Source organism: Saccostrea cucullata, unplaced genomic scaffold (genome assembly GCF_032062105.1).
Source record: "Saccostrea cucullata isolate Sc308-1 unplaced genomic scaffold, CSIRO_AGI_Scuc_v1 ctg6516, whole genome shotgun sequence".
NCBI classification, from domain to species: Eukaryota; Metazoa; Mollusca; class Bivalvia; order Ostreida; family Ostreidae; genus Saccostrea; species Saccostrea cuccullata.
In genome coordinates this window covers 1-16,031 of record NW_026928600.1, presented here as the reverse complement: position 1 = coordinate 16,031, position 16,031 = coordinate 1, and the positions used below count along the sequence as shown (strand labels likewise).

At 31.6% G+C, this 16,031-nt stretch overlaps 1 protein-coding gene across 1 annotated transcript; it reads left to right on the top strand.

Moving 5' to 3' along the window:
• Positions 1-13,745: 13,745 nt before the first annotated feature.
• LOC134278120 (uncharacterized) lies at positions 13,746-14,699 on the top strand. Its single transcript, XM_062760445.1, has one exon. It carries the CDS (start codon positions 13,746-13,748, stop codon positions 14,697-14,699), a length of 954 nt encoding a protein of 317 aa, XP_062616429.1.
• Positions 14,700-16,031: the final 1,332 nt, after the last annotated feature.

Here is a 16,031-nt window from a genome sequence, read left to right as displayed (position 1 = left end):
AATTTTGTCCACGAGTGATCTTGTAAACTACACATCCGACTAAGGTAAAATGTTTTTAGGGTCAGTAGACATGTTATGTAGATTTGCCCAACGAAGGTCATTTTGCGCGCACGTGCTTGCAAGAGCGCGCACGTGCAACACGAAAAATGACCAATATCATGGATATTGCTATAACTTTTCTTTTTTTTAATGAATTTTTTTGAAACTCATAATATAATGATACATTAGTAGTATAAACAAGATGGCATGGTCAAAATAGCAAGATCTCACGCGCATGCACGTGCGCTTTGCTCTGATTGGCTGAAACTAAAGTCTCAATATCTTTCTTGTTTCTTGTCATAATCTTTTGAAATTTTGAACATGGTCCTACATTATGAAGATCTACTGCATGATATATAAAAATTTTCATGAAAGCATGCGCATGCGCGCGTGCTGCAATCTGATTGGCTGAAACTTTAAATGGCTATATCTTCTTTGTTTTTTGACGAAATGCTTCAAAATTTAAAACATAGTCATGCATTAGGATATCCTAAAATATGATATAGAAAAAAAATCATGAAATCACGCGCATGCACGTGTGCTGCAATCTGATTGGCTGAAACTTTATATGGCTATATCTCCTTTCTTTTTTGACGAAATGTTTGGAATTTTAAAATATAGTCATTCATTTAGATACCCTTCAATACGATAAAGATAAAAATTTATGAAATCACGCGCATGCATGTGTGCTGCAATCTGATTGGCTGAAACTTCAAATGGCTATAACTCCTTTGTTTTTCAACCAAACAGGATGGGATTTGGAACATAGATAAATAAAAGGGACTCCTAAAAGAAGGTGTAGTCATTATGCACGTACTTGCACGTGCGTGCACGTGAAATGAGTAAAATTTAAAATACACTCGAATGAGTGTATTTTTTAATACTTTTGGATTAAATGCTTTGATATTAAGTATATTAAAATTTTAGATAGTGTAGACAAGATAATATGGTCGTTACGCACATGAACACGCGTGCAATGCCTATTTTTAAATATTTTTTGTATTTTTCTGGGAGGACTTTGATTAAGTCTAAATTCCATAAAGTATTTCTTATTTAAAAGAGATTACAGGGAATGTGACACCAAAAGGGAGTTGGGGAGCGTTTGGGGAACATCTGTAACGGTCCCCGTTACAATTAGCACTAGTTATAGATGTAATTTTATCAAATGAAAAGTCCTATTATGTATTATGTTTAGAAATAGTGTTATACATGTAATCCTACTTCCTAAGAATACGAAAGAAATCGCATTCAATCCTTCTACATAATAAAATATTTTTTTTTTTATATTATTGTCCTCTTGTTATTAATCAAATAATATTATAAAGTATAAAAATAACAAGGAATTTTTTTATACACACCATGAATTTTTACTGATCTTCGTGAAAGGTTACATAACTTTGGGGATAAGTAGTATATAATTCTATAAGCCAAATATCTCCATACATGTGTGTAATTTATATACGTATATTTAATTTCAGACAGAAATGTGTCTCGATACTAAGGTGTGTTTTTTGTTCATAAAAAGTGTGGAAAATGCTGCATTTAAACGCAAAATAAATGATTTGAAGAACAGAGGATTAAATGATTTATTTTGATGTAATTGACGTTAAAGGTCGTCACAAAACAACGTCATAAGCGAAAACAACAAGTTCACGTTCACCTTGAGGAGTTTGGAGCTTGCTTCAGAAACCGTAAAATTATAATGATGTATACGTATATGTTAGTTAGACAAAAATGCTACAGATTCCGTGATGCAAATGTTGTTCAGTTTACGGCGCAGGCTTTTCTGTTCACGGTTAGGGATATATTTCTCTACTTACCTGCATTCGTAAATAAACCACCTGTCCTTTCCTAATTAAAAAAAAGTTAATATGAGCACGACTTTTAATTTTCCCTCCCGACATTGCACGTCCTAAGCATTCAACGATTTTGACGTCAAAGTAGGATATTGAGATAACGAACAGTATGCAATCTCAGAGCAAACACGGACCTCCGAAACATCAGAGGTGGGATCAGGTGCCGTGGAGAAGTGAGCATCCCGTGCCGACCGGTCACACCCTCCGTGTCCTCATTATCATGATCGTGGAATAACGGAAAAATCCGTCATCAATTCAGTGTATAAATAACGGACTAACAATTGATATGATAAACGTCAGTCAGCATTTGACTCAATGATAATTTTTTTGGCTGCCAAGGTCATTATATCGACCATAGAACTTACGAAATGATGACCTTAATCGAGACTGCTGAATTCTTGTTCATCAACTTGCTTGTCAGTAATAAACCTCGTTTTAGAAATTGTTCATACGTAGAGCATGCTCTTGCGTATCTTATCAACTGAGATATAGATACTCCGTATGCAGGTGATGAAAGTATATTGCTGCACAAGTAAGCAAAATAAAAATTGAAAAAGTAAGTAATCAAAACAAAATGCATGATTTAAACTTTTGAAATCCTTTCCGTGTTATTTTGTTTTGAATGCCATAGATTTCAACACTCTTTAAATACGAAACATATGGGCCTTGTAAATAAATGTGTATACCAAGTCTGCTTAATTCAGAATTACATCTCTATAGCGAGTTTCCTTATTTCAGAATAACATATCTAAATGGAGTGTCCTTAATTCAGAATTAAATGATTATACAGATTCTCCTTAATTTAGAACTACATCTCTATACCAAATCTCCTTAATTCAGAATTACATTTCTATACGGAGTCTATTTAATTAAGGAAAAAAATAATTTGAGTAGTACTGTTTTATTGCTTTTTAGATATTGTATTACATAATGTTTATAGCAAAAAGGGTAAATCTTTTCAACTTTTTTAATTCGTATAATAAAAAGACATTTTTTAATGTATCTTAAGTCTTTCCCTCTGAAGTCAATCCATTAAGATGTAGGGTTTTTTTTCTATTTGTGTACAGTGAAATATCAGAATCTCGAAGTTGAGAGGACCTGGACACGACTTTGAGATATCCGGGGGTTCGAGATATCTTCCAAAGTCGAATCAACGATGTCCTGTTTTTTCGTATATCTTCATGCATAACACTATCCTGTATTACAAAACATGCAGTCTTATGGTAAAGTCTCAGGCATATTTGCAATAAATATTAAACAAAACAATGCTGTTGTTTTCTTAATCGTGTATATTTGTAAAACAATTTAAAACGGGATGCATCATTAGCGTTATAGTTGAAGAACCTTCTTCGTAAGAAAAGAAAAAGACGAATTTTTAAAAACATAATTTGATGAAATTTAGTGCAAAATGTTTTTTAAAAAAAATAATCAGTATTCAAACTGTGTACTTGATATTAATAGCTTACATGTATAACATTACGAAGTACTACTAGGGAACACATAGTTTACGAAACTAACAATGCAAATGGCGGTCAAGGTTATCTATGTATAAGCAGATAAACATGAATGTAATCAACCACTGTGCATTATGCACTGCATCTTAACTGTTTAAGTTTATTGTGAAATATATTTTTGTTTTAAGAATTTAGGAATTTAATTATACAGAGCATATTATTAAATGCAATATCGGTAATATTGTGTGTATTTAATTTCTGAGTTGCTGCAAAGTAGTTTGTTTTATCTGTCGTAGACTACACCAAACACCCAAGCTGACATACCAGTTAACCTGTCACAGATACCCGACATCAACTTGAGCTTGGGATTAAATAAGATTTCCCAAGTTTGAAGGTGTTAATTAATAGCCACTGGCGAGAGTGTGTGAAGTTACGACTCCAGGTGTGTTCAGTAGACCGAAAAATTCACTGCACTTCGAGATAAGCCAGGTAAAAAAGGGCTTTGGACTTTGAATATACTTCGACATAAGCGGGGTATGCGAGATTACCGTGTTCGAGATATCAGGTGTTTTTTTTAAATCATGAATAGAGAGAAAACGGCTGGGACCGGCGATCGACTTCGACATAAGCGGGGTATTCGAGATATCCCATGTTCGAGATACTGATATTAACCTGTATTTACTTCTCCTTCGTGCAATGTCTTCCTTATTCCCTAAAACAATAATAGTATTTACTTACTGCTGCTTACTTATATTACTTACAAATTACAGTACAGTAGAAAAGTATTAAAAATATTCTAGAAATAACTTCTTAAGCAGGATTAAATAAATAAACTTTAATATTTAATGAAAAAAAATATCACTCTTATTTTTGCATTGTCATCTTTCTATTTATCTGTCTCACAATACAATTTCACTGATACGTTTATCATTCAACAGTGAATTGATGTCATTCTAATCTTGGAAATTCCAATTTTTTGTACACGTTTATTTATTAAATAGCATACCAGAACTTAGGATATGAAAGTTGATTTGAATATTAATTAAGAATAAATAAGACAAACATTTTTTTTTCGGAAATCAGCTATATTTCTCATAGATTTACATTTTAAATGGTAGCCTCAATAATGTTTACCAACTATATTTTGGGAATTTTGTAAGATTTTTTCACGAGAATAAAAAATGTGCAAAATTTTGCATATAATTATATAGAAAGCGAAATAAAGTCTCATATCTAATCATCAAGGAAAACCCACGATTTTTGTATATTTCAGGGATTTATTATCTGTGCCATTTCAAATCAAATCCGTCAAAAAAAAGAGAGAGGGAAGGGAGAAAGAAAATGAGAGCTTTAACCTTTTGACCCCCTGTCAGTACAATTTAAATACCAAATATATGTGACATGTAAATATCTTTATCGATTCATCTCAATTCAGAATTACGTATCTATGTAGATTTTCCTTAAATAGGAAAAGATTAATTTAAATAGTACTGTTTTATTGATTTTTAGCTATTGTATTACATGATGTTCATAGTAAAAGAAAAACAATCACCAAATATTTTCACATTTTTTTTTATTTGTACGAGGGTTGTCCGGAAAAATCGTGGACAAGTCGTCTAGTGTGTAGAATAATTATGACTACGTTCTAAAATTTTCACAGCTCTTAAGTACATATTTATTATCCCATAATTGAATTATGCGTCTTCAGATATAGACCTGAAGGGGAGATTTCACACCTGCACAGTAACGATTGATTTAGATTGATAGAACAATCACTGGACTTCATGTGAAGCAGGAAATTAAAAACGAGTATGACTGTCAAACAAATGGATGCGCTTTGTTGATTAAAAAGTTATTTTTACTGTCTTAAGAAGTTAATCCATTTAGATGTAGGTTTTTTTTATTTGTGTAGTTATTTTCTCCGTCCTGTATTTTTTTATATTCCTTAAAACAAAATTAACATTAACTTACTGCTACTTATTTATAGTAATTACATATTAAAGTACATTCGTAAATTTACAAACAAAAATATATTCAAGAGATGAATTCTTTAGCAGGAATAAGTTCATAAACTTTAATATTAAATGGAAAAACCCATCATTCTCCTTATTTCTGCTTTGTCGGTTTTATAATTTCTGTCTACAATAACGATTTCACTGATACATTCATCATTTGGAACAAGGAAGTGATATCACTCTTATCTTGGGAATTCAAATTTTAGTACAAGTAACATCCTTTAAATGATATGTTTAAAATAGTTAGCTTTGTTACATCAATAACAGATTTTTTTAAATACGAACATATATCTCATTATTTTTTGTAAACGCCTGTCTGTTAAATCGCATACCAGAACTTAAGTGATGAATCTTGATTTGCATATTTATTATACAGTTTTTTTATTTAAACTTCACATATATGTTTAATCTATGAATTATACAGACAGTTCTCTGTTGCCGATGAAACGAACAAATACAGACTTTTCTTTGAGGAGCAGTTACTGGGACCTTGTATAGGTAAAAGGAAAATTTGAATCTCTATATCGAGTTTCCTTAATTCAGAATTACATCTCTATACCGAGTCTCCTTAATTCAGAATCACATATCTATACCGAGTCTCCTTAATTCAGAATCACATATCTATACAGAGTCTCCTTAATTCAGAATCACATATCTATACCGAGTCTCCTTAATTCAGAATTACATCTCTATACCGAGTCTTCCTAATTCAGAATCACATATCAATACCGAGTCTCCCTAATTCAGAATTACATCTCTATACCGAGTCTTCCTAATTCAGAATCACATATCTATACAGAGTCTCCTTAATTACGAATCACATCTCAATACCGAGTCTCCTTAAATCAGAATCACATCTCTACACCGAGTTTTTTTTATTCAGAATCACATTTCTTTACCGAGTCTCCTTTATTCAGAATTACATCTTGATATCAAGTCTCCTTAATTCAGAATTACATCTCTATACCGAATCTCCTTAATTCAGAATCACATCTCTATACCGAATCTCCTTAATTCAGAATCATATATCTGTACCGAGTCTCCTAAATTCAGAATTACATATCAATACCAAGTCTCCCTAATTCAGAATTACTTAAGGAATGAATTTAATAGCTACCCATTTTATACGGTGTAAACTGGGTTGGGACAGTTTACGCTTTATAAACCGCGAAGCGGTTTATAAAAAAGCGTAAACTGTTCCAATCCAGTTTATACCGTATAAAATGGGTAGCTATTAAATTCATTGCTTATAATTTAATTTTCATTCATTTGATTGTAAGAAAAAAAGACGATTGTTCCAACAAAATGACTTCAATTTGTACAAAATTTGAATGTAACGTCGGGCGGATTAATACGTTTTTGACGCGAGTCATTGTGACGTAGGCAAACCATTTTATACAATATAAAATAATTTTTTATCCAATCAAATACAGCGTTACAACCAGAATTAAATTATATATCTATACCGAGTCTTCCTAATTCAGAATTACATATCTATACCGAGTCTACTTAATTCAGAATTACATATCTATACCGTCTCCTTAATTCAGGACTAGAAATCTATATAATCCCCTGAATTCAGAATTCAATATCTATACCGAGTTTCCTTAATTCAGAATTACATATCTAAACCGAGTCTACTAATTCAGAATTACATATCTATACCGAGTCTACTTAATTCATAACTACATATCTATACCGAATCTCCTCAATTCAGAGCTATATCTCTAATTCTCTATACTGAATTTCCTCATTTCAGAATTACATCTCTTTATAAAATTTCCTTAATTCAAAATTACGTATCTATTCCAAGTCTCCTCAATTCAGAAATGCATATCTATAAAAAGTCTCATTAATTCAGAACTACTTACTTTACCAAGTCTCTAAAATGTTGAATTACATATCTATACCGAATCACCTTAATCAAGGAAAGATTAATTTAAGTAGTACCTTTTTATTGCTTTTACCTATTGCATAAAATATGCATTATAGTTCTGAAAATTTATTAAAAATCATGTTAAATTTAGTTAAAATGAACGGTAAACGTTTAAATCATGTCAATTTAATGACAGTTACATGTAAGTTAATTTTCTCTTATCTTTGTTTAATGTATCTTTATTCTTCTACATCTTTAACCCATGCTGTTAAGAAGTCAATCCATTTAGACGCAAGTTTTTTTTTTCTATTCGTGTAGCTGTTTTCTCTGTCGTAGATTTCTTCCTTATTCCTTCAAGCAATATTTTTATATACTTACTGCTTATTAATATTAAATACAAAAGCCAAAGCTTAACAAAAAAAATAGATTCAAGAAATAAAATCTTTAGCAGGATAAATTGTATTAAATTTAATATTAAATGAAAAAAAAACCAATCATTCTCCGTATTTTTGCCTTTTTTCCAGTTTAATTTATCTGTTTCACAATAACGATTTTACTTTAACATTCATCATTCAACAAGGCAGTGATGTCACTCTTATCTTGGGAATTCAAACTTTAGTACAATTAACATCCTTTTTATGATATATTTCAAAATAGTTTGCTTTGTTACATCAATAGCAGATTTTTTTAATACGCACATAGATCTCATCAAATTTATTTTTTGTAAACGCCTGTTTGTAAAATAAAACACCAGAACTTAACTTATGAATGTTGATTTGAATATTAATTATAATTTTTTATTAAAACATCAATAATATGCTCAATTGGGCAAAGCTCTATGGATTATACAAGTCGTTTTCTGTTGTCAACGAAACAAAAAATCAGACTTTTCTTTCAAGACCAGCTACCAGGACCTTTGATAGATAAAAGGAAAAAATGTGCAAATTACGATCAATGAGAGAGAGAGAGAGAGAGAGAGAGAGAGAACGCTTATCTCCTTTGTTGCGTGACGTCATCAGAGACAACGTTAAATAGGAAGTACATGCTATATTGTCGTGTTTAGAACTTATTGTTTGCGAGATGTTGCCATGTGGGCTTTTAACTGTACCAATAAATCGGAACAAAACATGAGTATATATCTAAATTCTTAAGCACCTGAAATTTAGGGAAATATGGACATTCAATTTAAAAAAGGGTTGGCTTTGAGCCCAATAAACACTAAACACTATATATATGAGCGACTTTTTAAATAGACCAGTTAATTTAGGCTACATTTTAATCAATAATAAAACTATCTCACGAATTTCTTGTTAACTTTTATTTCAAATTCAAATTGCATTTTACAATTTGTCAGGTTTAGGTATTCATAGCCGCAATACTGATTTGAGGAAAATTTTTTTTTTAATTCATGTCACAGTATTCAACAAGATCAGAAACCTGACGATTGGTTCATGTACTTTGCCCCCCCCCCCCCCCACACACACTGAAAATAAAAATAAGCAAAATATACATGTAATCCTTGTTCGTCATACCAATACTTCGATATTTTATGTTTTCCGCTTTTGTCAAGTTTTTATAGATATTAACCCTTTACATTAGGGTATGCACTCGATATATATATACATGATTGAACATTACGCGGCGCCTTGTCAAAAGTACATTACATTGTATTTCGGCGTAAACCTCTAACATGCTGGAGTAAAAAAAAAACACTAGCAATTTTCAAATACAAATACTGTGAAGAAACAATCTCTAAAACTTGACAGACAAAAAAAGGAAGGTGTGGTATAAGAGACAAGGAATTTATTAACTGCCAAGTTATCGTGTCTAAAAAAATCGCAGTTGGGATGGGGTATGTCCAGGAAACCCCCTCCCCCCTTTAAATCGGCGCATGATATCTGTCTCAGAAAATATTTACTCAAGAATGCGTTCATTTACTTCCAGTTGTCCATTTTCTACAACATTTTTATATTAAAATTGTTTGCATTACAAATTTTTCAAACAATAAAATCTCAGTGTTCATGCACGCAAGTGATTGTTCCTCAAGTTTCTGCCCGCAGTTTTGTTTTCCTCCAGCACTTATTTTCTGTTGTGCTGGCTTGACATAATTACCACAAGAGCATATAAAATCAGAATGTATACTCAATATAGTTTTTTTTTCTAAACTAAATTAGGGTGAAATAATTCATATTAAAATATTTTTAGAATGACAGCGCTATGTGACAAAGATTTTCAGGCCTGTATGAAGCAATTAATATTCATTGAGGGGGACAACAAAGAAATGTAACTTCGGGAGGGGGGTAAATAAAAATTACTTGTTACGCTTAAATTAAAAAGGTTCCAGACAAATGTTTAGTTACCACGTGTGCTTAGGGACGGGAACAATTCATATTCTCTGATACTAAAACAGAACGTTTTGTTTTACTTTAAGAAGGTATGAATTATAAAGGGCTTAAACAAGCCTTCTTTCCCCCTTAAATTTAGGATTTTTCGGTTGTAATACTTTATGAAGATATCATAGAAAAGTATTATTTTAAAGTAAATAAACCCACTGGGGTACGGAACAACCGAGGGGAGGGGGTGGGGTTCCAAGTACCTATGATAGCTACAACTTCGGATTTCCACGGATGATATATATATATATCCAACGATGACGTAATTTCTGTTGTTCCGTTCATTGTTCATTATAATAAACTTAACATAATGGTTAAACAATATTAAAAAAAAAAAAGAATTCTATACTTTTTCACTATGTAAAAGTCCTGGTCCTATATGATGAATAAGAAACAACACATGAAATCAATTTTCCGCAGTTAAATATTTTTTGCGGAAATATTGAGCACACTCAGTAAAAGGCATTAAATACATGTACAGTACCCGCATCGTTATTCTTTACAGGATACACGATACGATAGGATACACGCACGTTACGATAGGATACACGCACGATACGATAGGATACACGCACGATAGGACAGGATACACGCACGATAGGATAAACGCAAAACACGATAAACGCAAAACGCGATACACGCAAAACACGATAAACGCAAAACACGATAGACCTGATGAACGATCTTCACGATAGGATAAACGCAAAACCTGATAGGATTGTTTCAAAATGCGGAACGTTTTTTGACAAGTCGAAAAGATTATTTTGTTAAGTTACTGTAATATATTAATTTAAATACTTGCAGAGCTTCAAATCTAAACTATAAAGTACATCTAATTATTATAAAAAGAACTTGAGATCTCTGTGGTAATTTTACAAAAGTTGTTTATTTATATAAAAAATAATAACAGTGATTAAAGGGATTATTATGAAATGGAGACTGTATTTTTTTTATTTCTTTTCAAGGGTGTGAATTTTGAAACTCTATAAATAGATTTATTATTCATGAAAAAATATACATTTTAATTTTCTATCTAATAAATTTATCTTCCAGTACCAAGTTATTTCACGGAAGGAATTTACGCAACAAATTAAATATTTGTATTTAATGTTTAAAGCTTACAATCTACGATGTATCCAAAATCGCAATTAAATATTAAAATATCTTAGAAAAAAAAATACAAGTAGAAGACCGGCCGAAAGAAAGGTTCCAAGAAATCGGCTTTAACAAAATAGATTTAACATGATAGATCTATCAGAATTAAACAGTTCAAGAAAATTAATTTCCTGAATAAAAATCTAAATAATTGTTTAAATAATGGCGCTCTGCATTAATACATGTAAACTGTTTCATGAGAATATGAATCTGCTACAACTGCATATGTACATGTACGTTTACGCTAAGCTAGGACTTATGTTCATTTAAACATGTATATATCAGATACTTAAAACCTCGTATTTATAAATGAATATTGAATGGTTAAATACTTTTCTCTTTACACTACAAAACAGAAAAATCAATTAACAAATATTAAAAGAGTGAAATGTGACTTTTCCGACTAAATAATTATAAATCATTGCTATTAAATTCTATGTGTACTGTTTCTAATAATAACAAAAAAATAGGTTTAATTCGGCAAATGAATTATTAAACCTTAAAAATCATTTTAGACTGACCCGGTAATCTCATTTGAGGCATATTTGAAGGGGGGATGTTGAAAGTCGGTAACCAATTTAAAATGAGATATAAAATTCCAAAAACATATAAACTTCCTGTGAGAACTCTTCCGAAAAATAATTGATACACTGTTATGGATTTAAGGAACTTGCCTAATTGGGTCACTTCTTATGTATAAATATAACCAAATAGTTTAAATAAGACCATATATTCAATTTGCAACATACATTCTGTTGCATGTCCTATAAGTTTACTTGGATTAGAAGTAATTGTAATTTAATTTGGTATTTCCAACACTGCTATCTTTAATAACCTGAAATGATGATGATCTGGAAGGTCATGTCTACCTACATCTCAAATATCCAATATCTCTACTGAAAAGTTTTCCTGATCCCAAAAGTTTAAGAAAATGAGATTTGTCTGTATATTGTCTTTCTTTTTAGCTTTAATTATTAAAAACCTAAATATATCATTTTAAATGATTACAAAACATTCTTTACATTTCTTGGACTGCATATTGCAATTTCCAACATTTCATTTTCACTTTATTGGATCAAACAAAGCTATCCAAGTAATTCCAGTCTTAGGCAATGGATGACTTTTGGTTAAATACAAGTATATTTTTATTTTCCTTTTCATTCAAAAATTATTATGAATTGAAACAATATGTTGTTTAAAAATGAACATGCCCCTTTCCTCATTTTCCCCTTTGTATCACTATATTTCAATGACCATTTTGTTTCCAATTTAATTAATAGCTAGCAAATGGAATCAATAACAATTACAGACTTGAGAAAGGCACTTTCCAGAGGATAATTGCTCCCTGACCCCAAATTTAGATCTTATTCCTTCTTAAAGTCATCTAATATAATGAGTAGGATGCCAAATTTCAGTGTAAGTCTAAAAAAATTTTGACATGCAACTGATCTTATCACTTGCCTTATAAATATCAGGAGCTTTCACAACATCAGATTGTAATATTTCATGAATACAAAGAACTAAACTCAAGGAAAATTGGGTGAATTTAAATAACTATATAACAAAACTCTAATCTGGAAAAGATATATGTACTTCATTCTCCTTTTTATTTACATTCATCACAAACTTGAGATATATACTTTGTCAGCCTGAAGAATGTTGGCATTAATGCCCGATAGTTTTGAGCCATGTTGAAATGCCTATCAGTTCTGAGTCATGTTGTAAGTAATGCCTAATAGTTCTGAGCCAGATTGAGCCATGTTGTAAGTAATGCTTAGTATTTTTTAGTCATGTTGTAATTTATGCCTAATTGTTCTGATTCCTGTTGTATTTAATGCTCAATAGTTCTGATCCAGGTTGAGCCATGGAGCCATACAGAGCCATGTTTTAGGTAATGCCTAGTAGTTTTCAGCCAGGTTGTCATCAATGCCTAATTGTTCTGAGCCATATTTTAAATAATGCCTTAAGCCTAATTGTTCTAAGCCATGTTGCAAACAATGCCTAATATTCCTTGGATTTAAAAAGACTCAACAAATTCTATTCCTACAATCAAACAACATGTTGTAACAAAAAATTGGAATGTAATTTCACAAATAGAAATTTAATGAAAATGGGCAATGGGTATGACATATTCTTCTCATATAAAATATAAAAAATTAAGCTGCTGCTTTATCTGCACCTAACATTACAAGAGCATCTCAAAACAATCTATAGGGTTATTTGACCATAGTTTTAAACAAGTTTCAAGCAACCACAACCAATAATAAATTTTATGATTTGAGTGTAGATCTGCAGCTATTTTGGGAGATTATTTTATTGCAACTTAATTTGTAAAATTTACTGGTTGTTATATTTAATTTCATTTTGTTTTCCACTTGATTTCTGGTACTTAGTTATTTTTCCAGTTAGCCCCCCCCCCTTTTTTTCTTTAAATTCTTTTTCAAAATCATTTCCCTCTCTAATCTTGAAAGTTAAAATTAAAAAAAAAGGGAACAAATAGTTATAGAAGCAACATCAAAATCTATGCTGGCAGACATTGCTTATAATTTGGTGTCAATCTACAGTAGCAGCATAGGGTATACCTGACACTCACTTTTCTAAAGCCAAAATGAGGTCAAGGTCAGGTCACTGAGGTCAAGGTCACCAAAGTAGGTCAGGTCAACACTAGTCACCGAGGTCATAGGCACCTAAGTAGGTCAAAACACGGAGGCTTAGGTCACTTAAGTAGGTCAGGTCAAATAATGAATCAGGTCATGACCTCAATTGCGAATTATTAGGTCGACCTTTTTCCTCAGGATACATGACCTATTTAGATGACCTGACCTACTAAATTCTACTATTTAAGGAGAAATTGAAACTGAATTTTCATTTGTTGCAAAAAGTAGTCTACACCTGTCAGAATGGATGACAAGCACAAAGAAATCATTAAAAAAAACTACTCACTTCTGGTAAAAAATATGACTGCAACTTGGGTGGCACAGCGACTCTATGAAGACGGGATTATTACAGAAGACATGAGAGAAACCATAAGCTCACAGAGAACTAACAACGAACAAAATAGAAAATTGATAAGCATCATTTTACGGAGAGGACCCAAAGCTTTCACAGGTTTGCGCAAGGCACTTATGAAATCGGGGCATCTTAATTTATCAAAACTCCTACTGAATGATTATGACGACAGCACATTGACAGAATACGAAAAGAAGTTAGCTTCAGCTCGATCACTAATAATTGATGTCAAAAAAGGAACAAACACTCCGCATCAAAGAAAAGAGCAAACAGAAACAAGATGTAAAATAAATTTGGATGAAAAAAATGACGTTTTCCTGACAGCCACAGTTTACAGAGGTGATATTATTATCCATTTACGTCATTTCATAGAGAATAATGGAGGAATGTTCCCATCAAAAAGAGGAGCCACGTTTAACCTAGGGCGCTGGGTGAAATTTGAATCATTAATTGAGGAGATTGACACCTATCTCCAAACTTACTGGAGACAGTCTGCGGAAATACAATGGCATATTGGAGGAGGTGTATTTGTTTCCTTAACACCAAAGTTTGCTACAGTTGATGTAAGACATTATTGGAAACCAGAGAGCGTTGAAAGTCCAATACCTACCAAGAAAGGAGTATGTCTTAACAAGACAATGTTTGCTCGATTAAAAGCTGCTTTACAAGAGCTTCATGATTATGTCCCTGAACTAAACAATGTAGAACTTTGTATGTTTAGTGAATCCCATCAGAACCAAGAGGGAATGCTTTCATGCCCAGAATGCACCCCCTTTCCAAAAGAATCGAAATCTCTTTCAATGGAATGTAACGCAGACGATTCTGAACAGGAGATATCATCCCTCAATATTGATGACAACGACTCTGAAAAAGAGGACATTTGCATTGGATTTGACTTTTGAAGAGTTATTCAGATGCAAACAATTTAAACATTTTCATATATAAGTGTTAAGAATTCAAAAAATGGGTTATTTAAAAAGAATACAAAGATGACTGAGGTTGTTGCTATTTCGGAAAAGGAATTTGCTCCATTTGTAGATGACATTATAAAGAATTATAATAAAACCCTCTCAGCAACATCTAAAGACAGGTTAAAAAGTTCCATTGCAGCTACTAAATTATTTGGTATGACGATTCTTATCGTCCTGTTTTTGACTTCTGTAGTTGTTAACTTGTCTAAAGAGTCAAACAGAAGATCTCTAACCATGTCAAATAGTGCAATAGGGAAGTTTGAAAAGTTGCGCCAGAACAAAACCTGTCACCCTAAGGAACAGTCACAATTCCCTGTTAATGTTTTTTTTGAGAACCTGTGTTTCAAAAGATGGTATGGGAATAGAATTAAAGAAATGTCAGGATGATTATCCAACTGAAAATGACATTTGCGTTCCTCTTGTAAATATCCATCAATGGCAGAATTTATCAAGAATCGGATTTTCTATGAGCAAAACACGTTCATCAAATTAAAAAGTGACATTTCTATCGGAATGACAATTTATATATAGAGAAATAATATTTTATATGTATATCTTTGGCTTTTGCACACTTTGTATTTTTGTATTTGATTTTAATCTATACAATATTAAATCATATTTATGTATGCATAATTAAAAATATATTTAAAAAAAAATTAAATCTTTTAAAATATATTTTATTCATTACATGTTTGAGAATATGCGATCTTTTAAAAATAAAATGAATGTAAGGTTTATTTTGTTTTGTTTTGTTTTTTTTTTTTGTTGCTAAAAAAAAATGATATAAAATGAGCAATATATCAAACATATTACACACTTGAAAAGATATGTCAACCTATAAAGACTACCTAAAGAAAATATATTTTCATCCTGGTAGTCCTGCTGCTTTTTCAGGGCCGGACAAACTGTATCAAATTGTTAAGAAGGAAGGAAAATATAAACTCGGTAGAGGAAAAATCAAACAGTTTCTCAATAATGAAGACGCATACAGTTTGTTTAAACCAATCAGAAGGAAATTTCATCGTTCAAAAGTTATTGTCGACACTATCGATTCTATGTGGGATGGTGATTTGGCCGATGTTGGCAACATTGCGTCAGAAAACGATGGATTTAGATTCTTACTAGTTTTAATTGATATATTTAGTAGATTTTTATTCATTATTCCATTGAAATCAAAACATCATCGAAATATCATAGATGGGTTGAAGAAAATATTTAAATATGGTCGAAAACCCCAAGTTCTAAGAAGTGACAAGGGAAGTG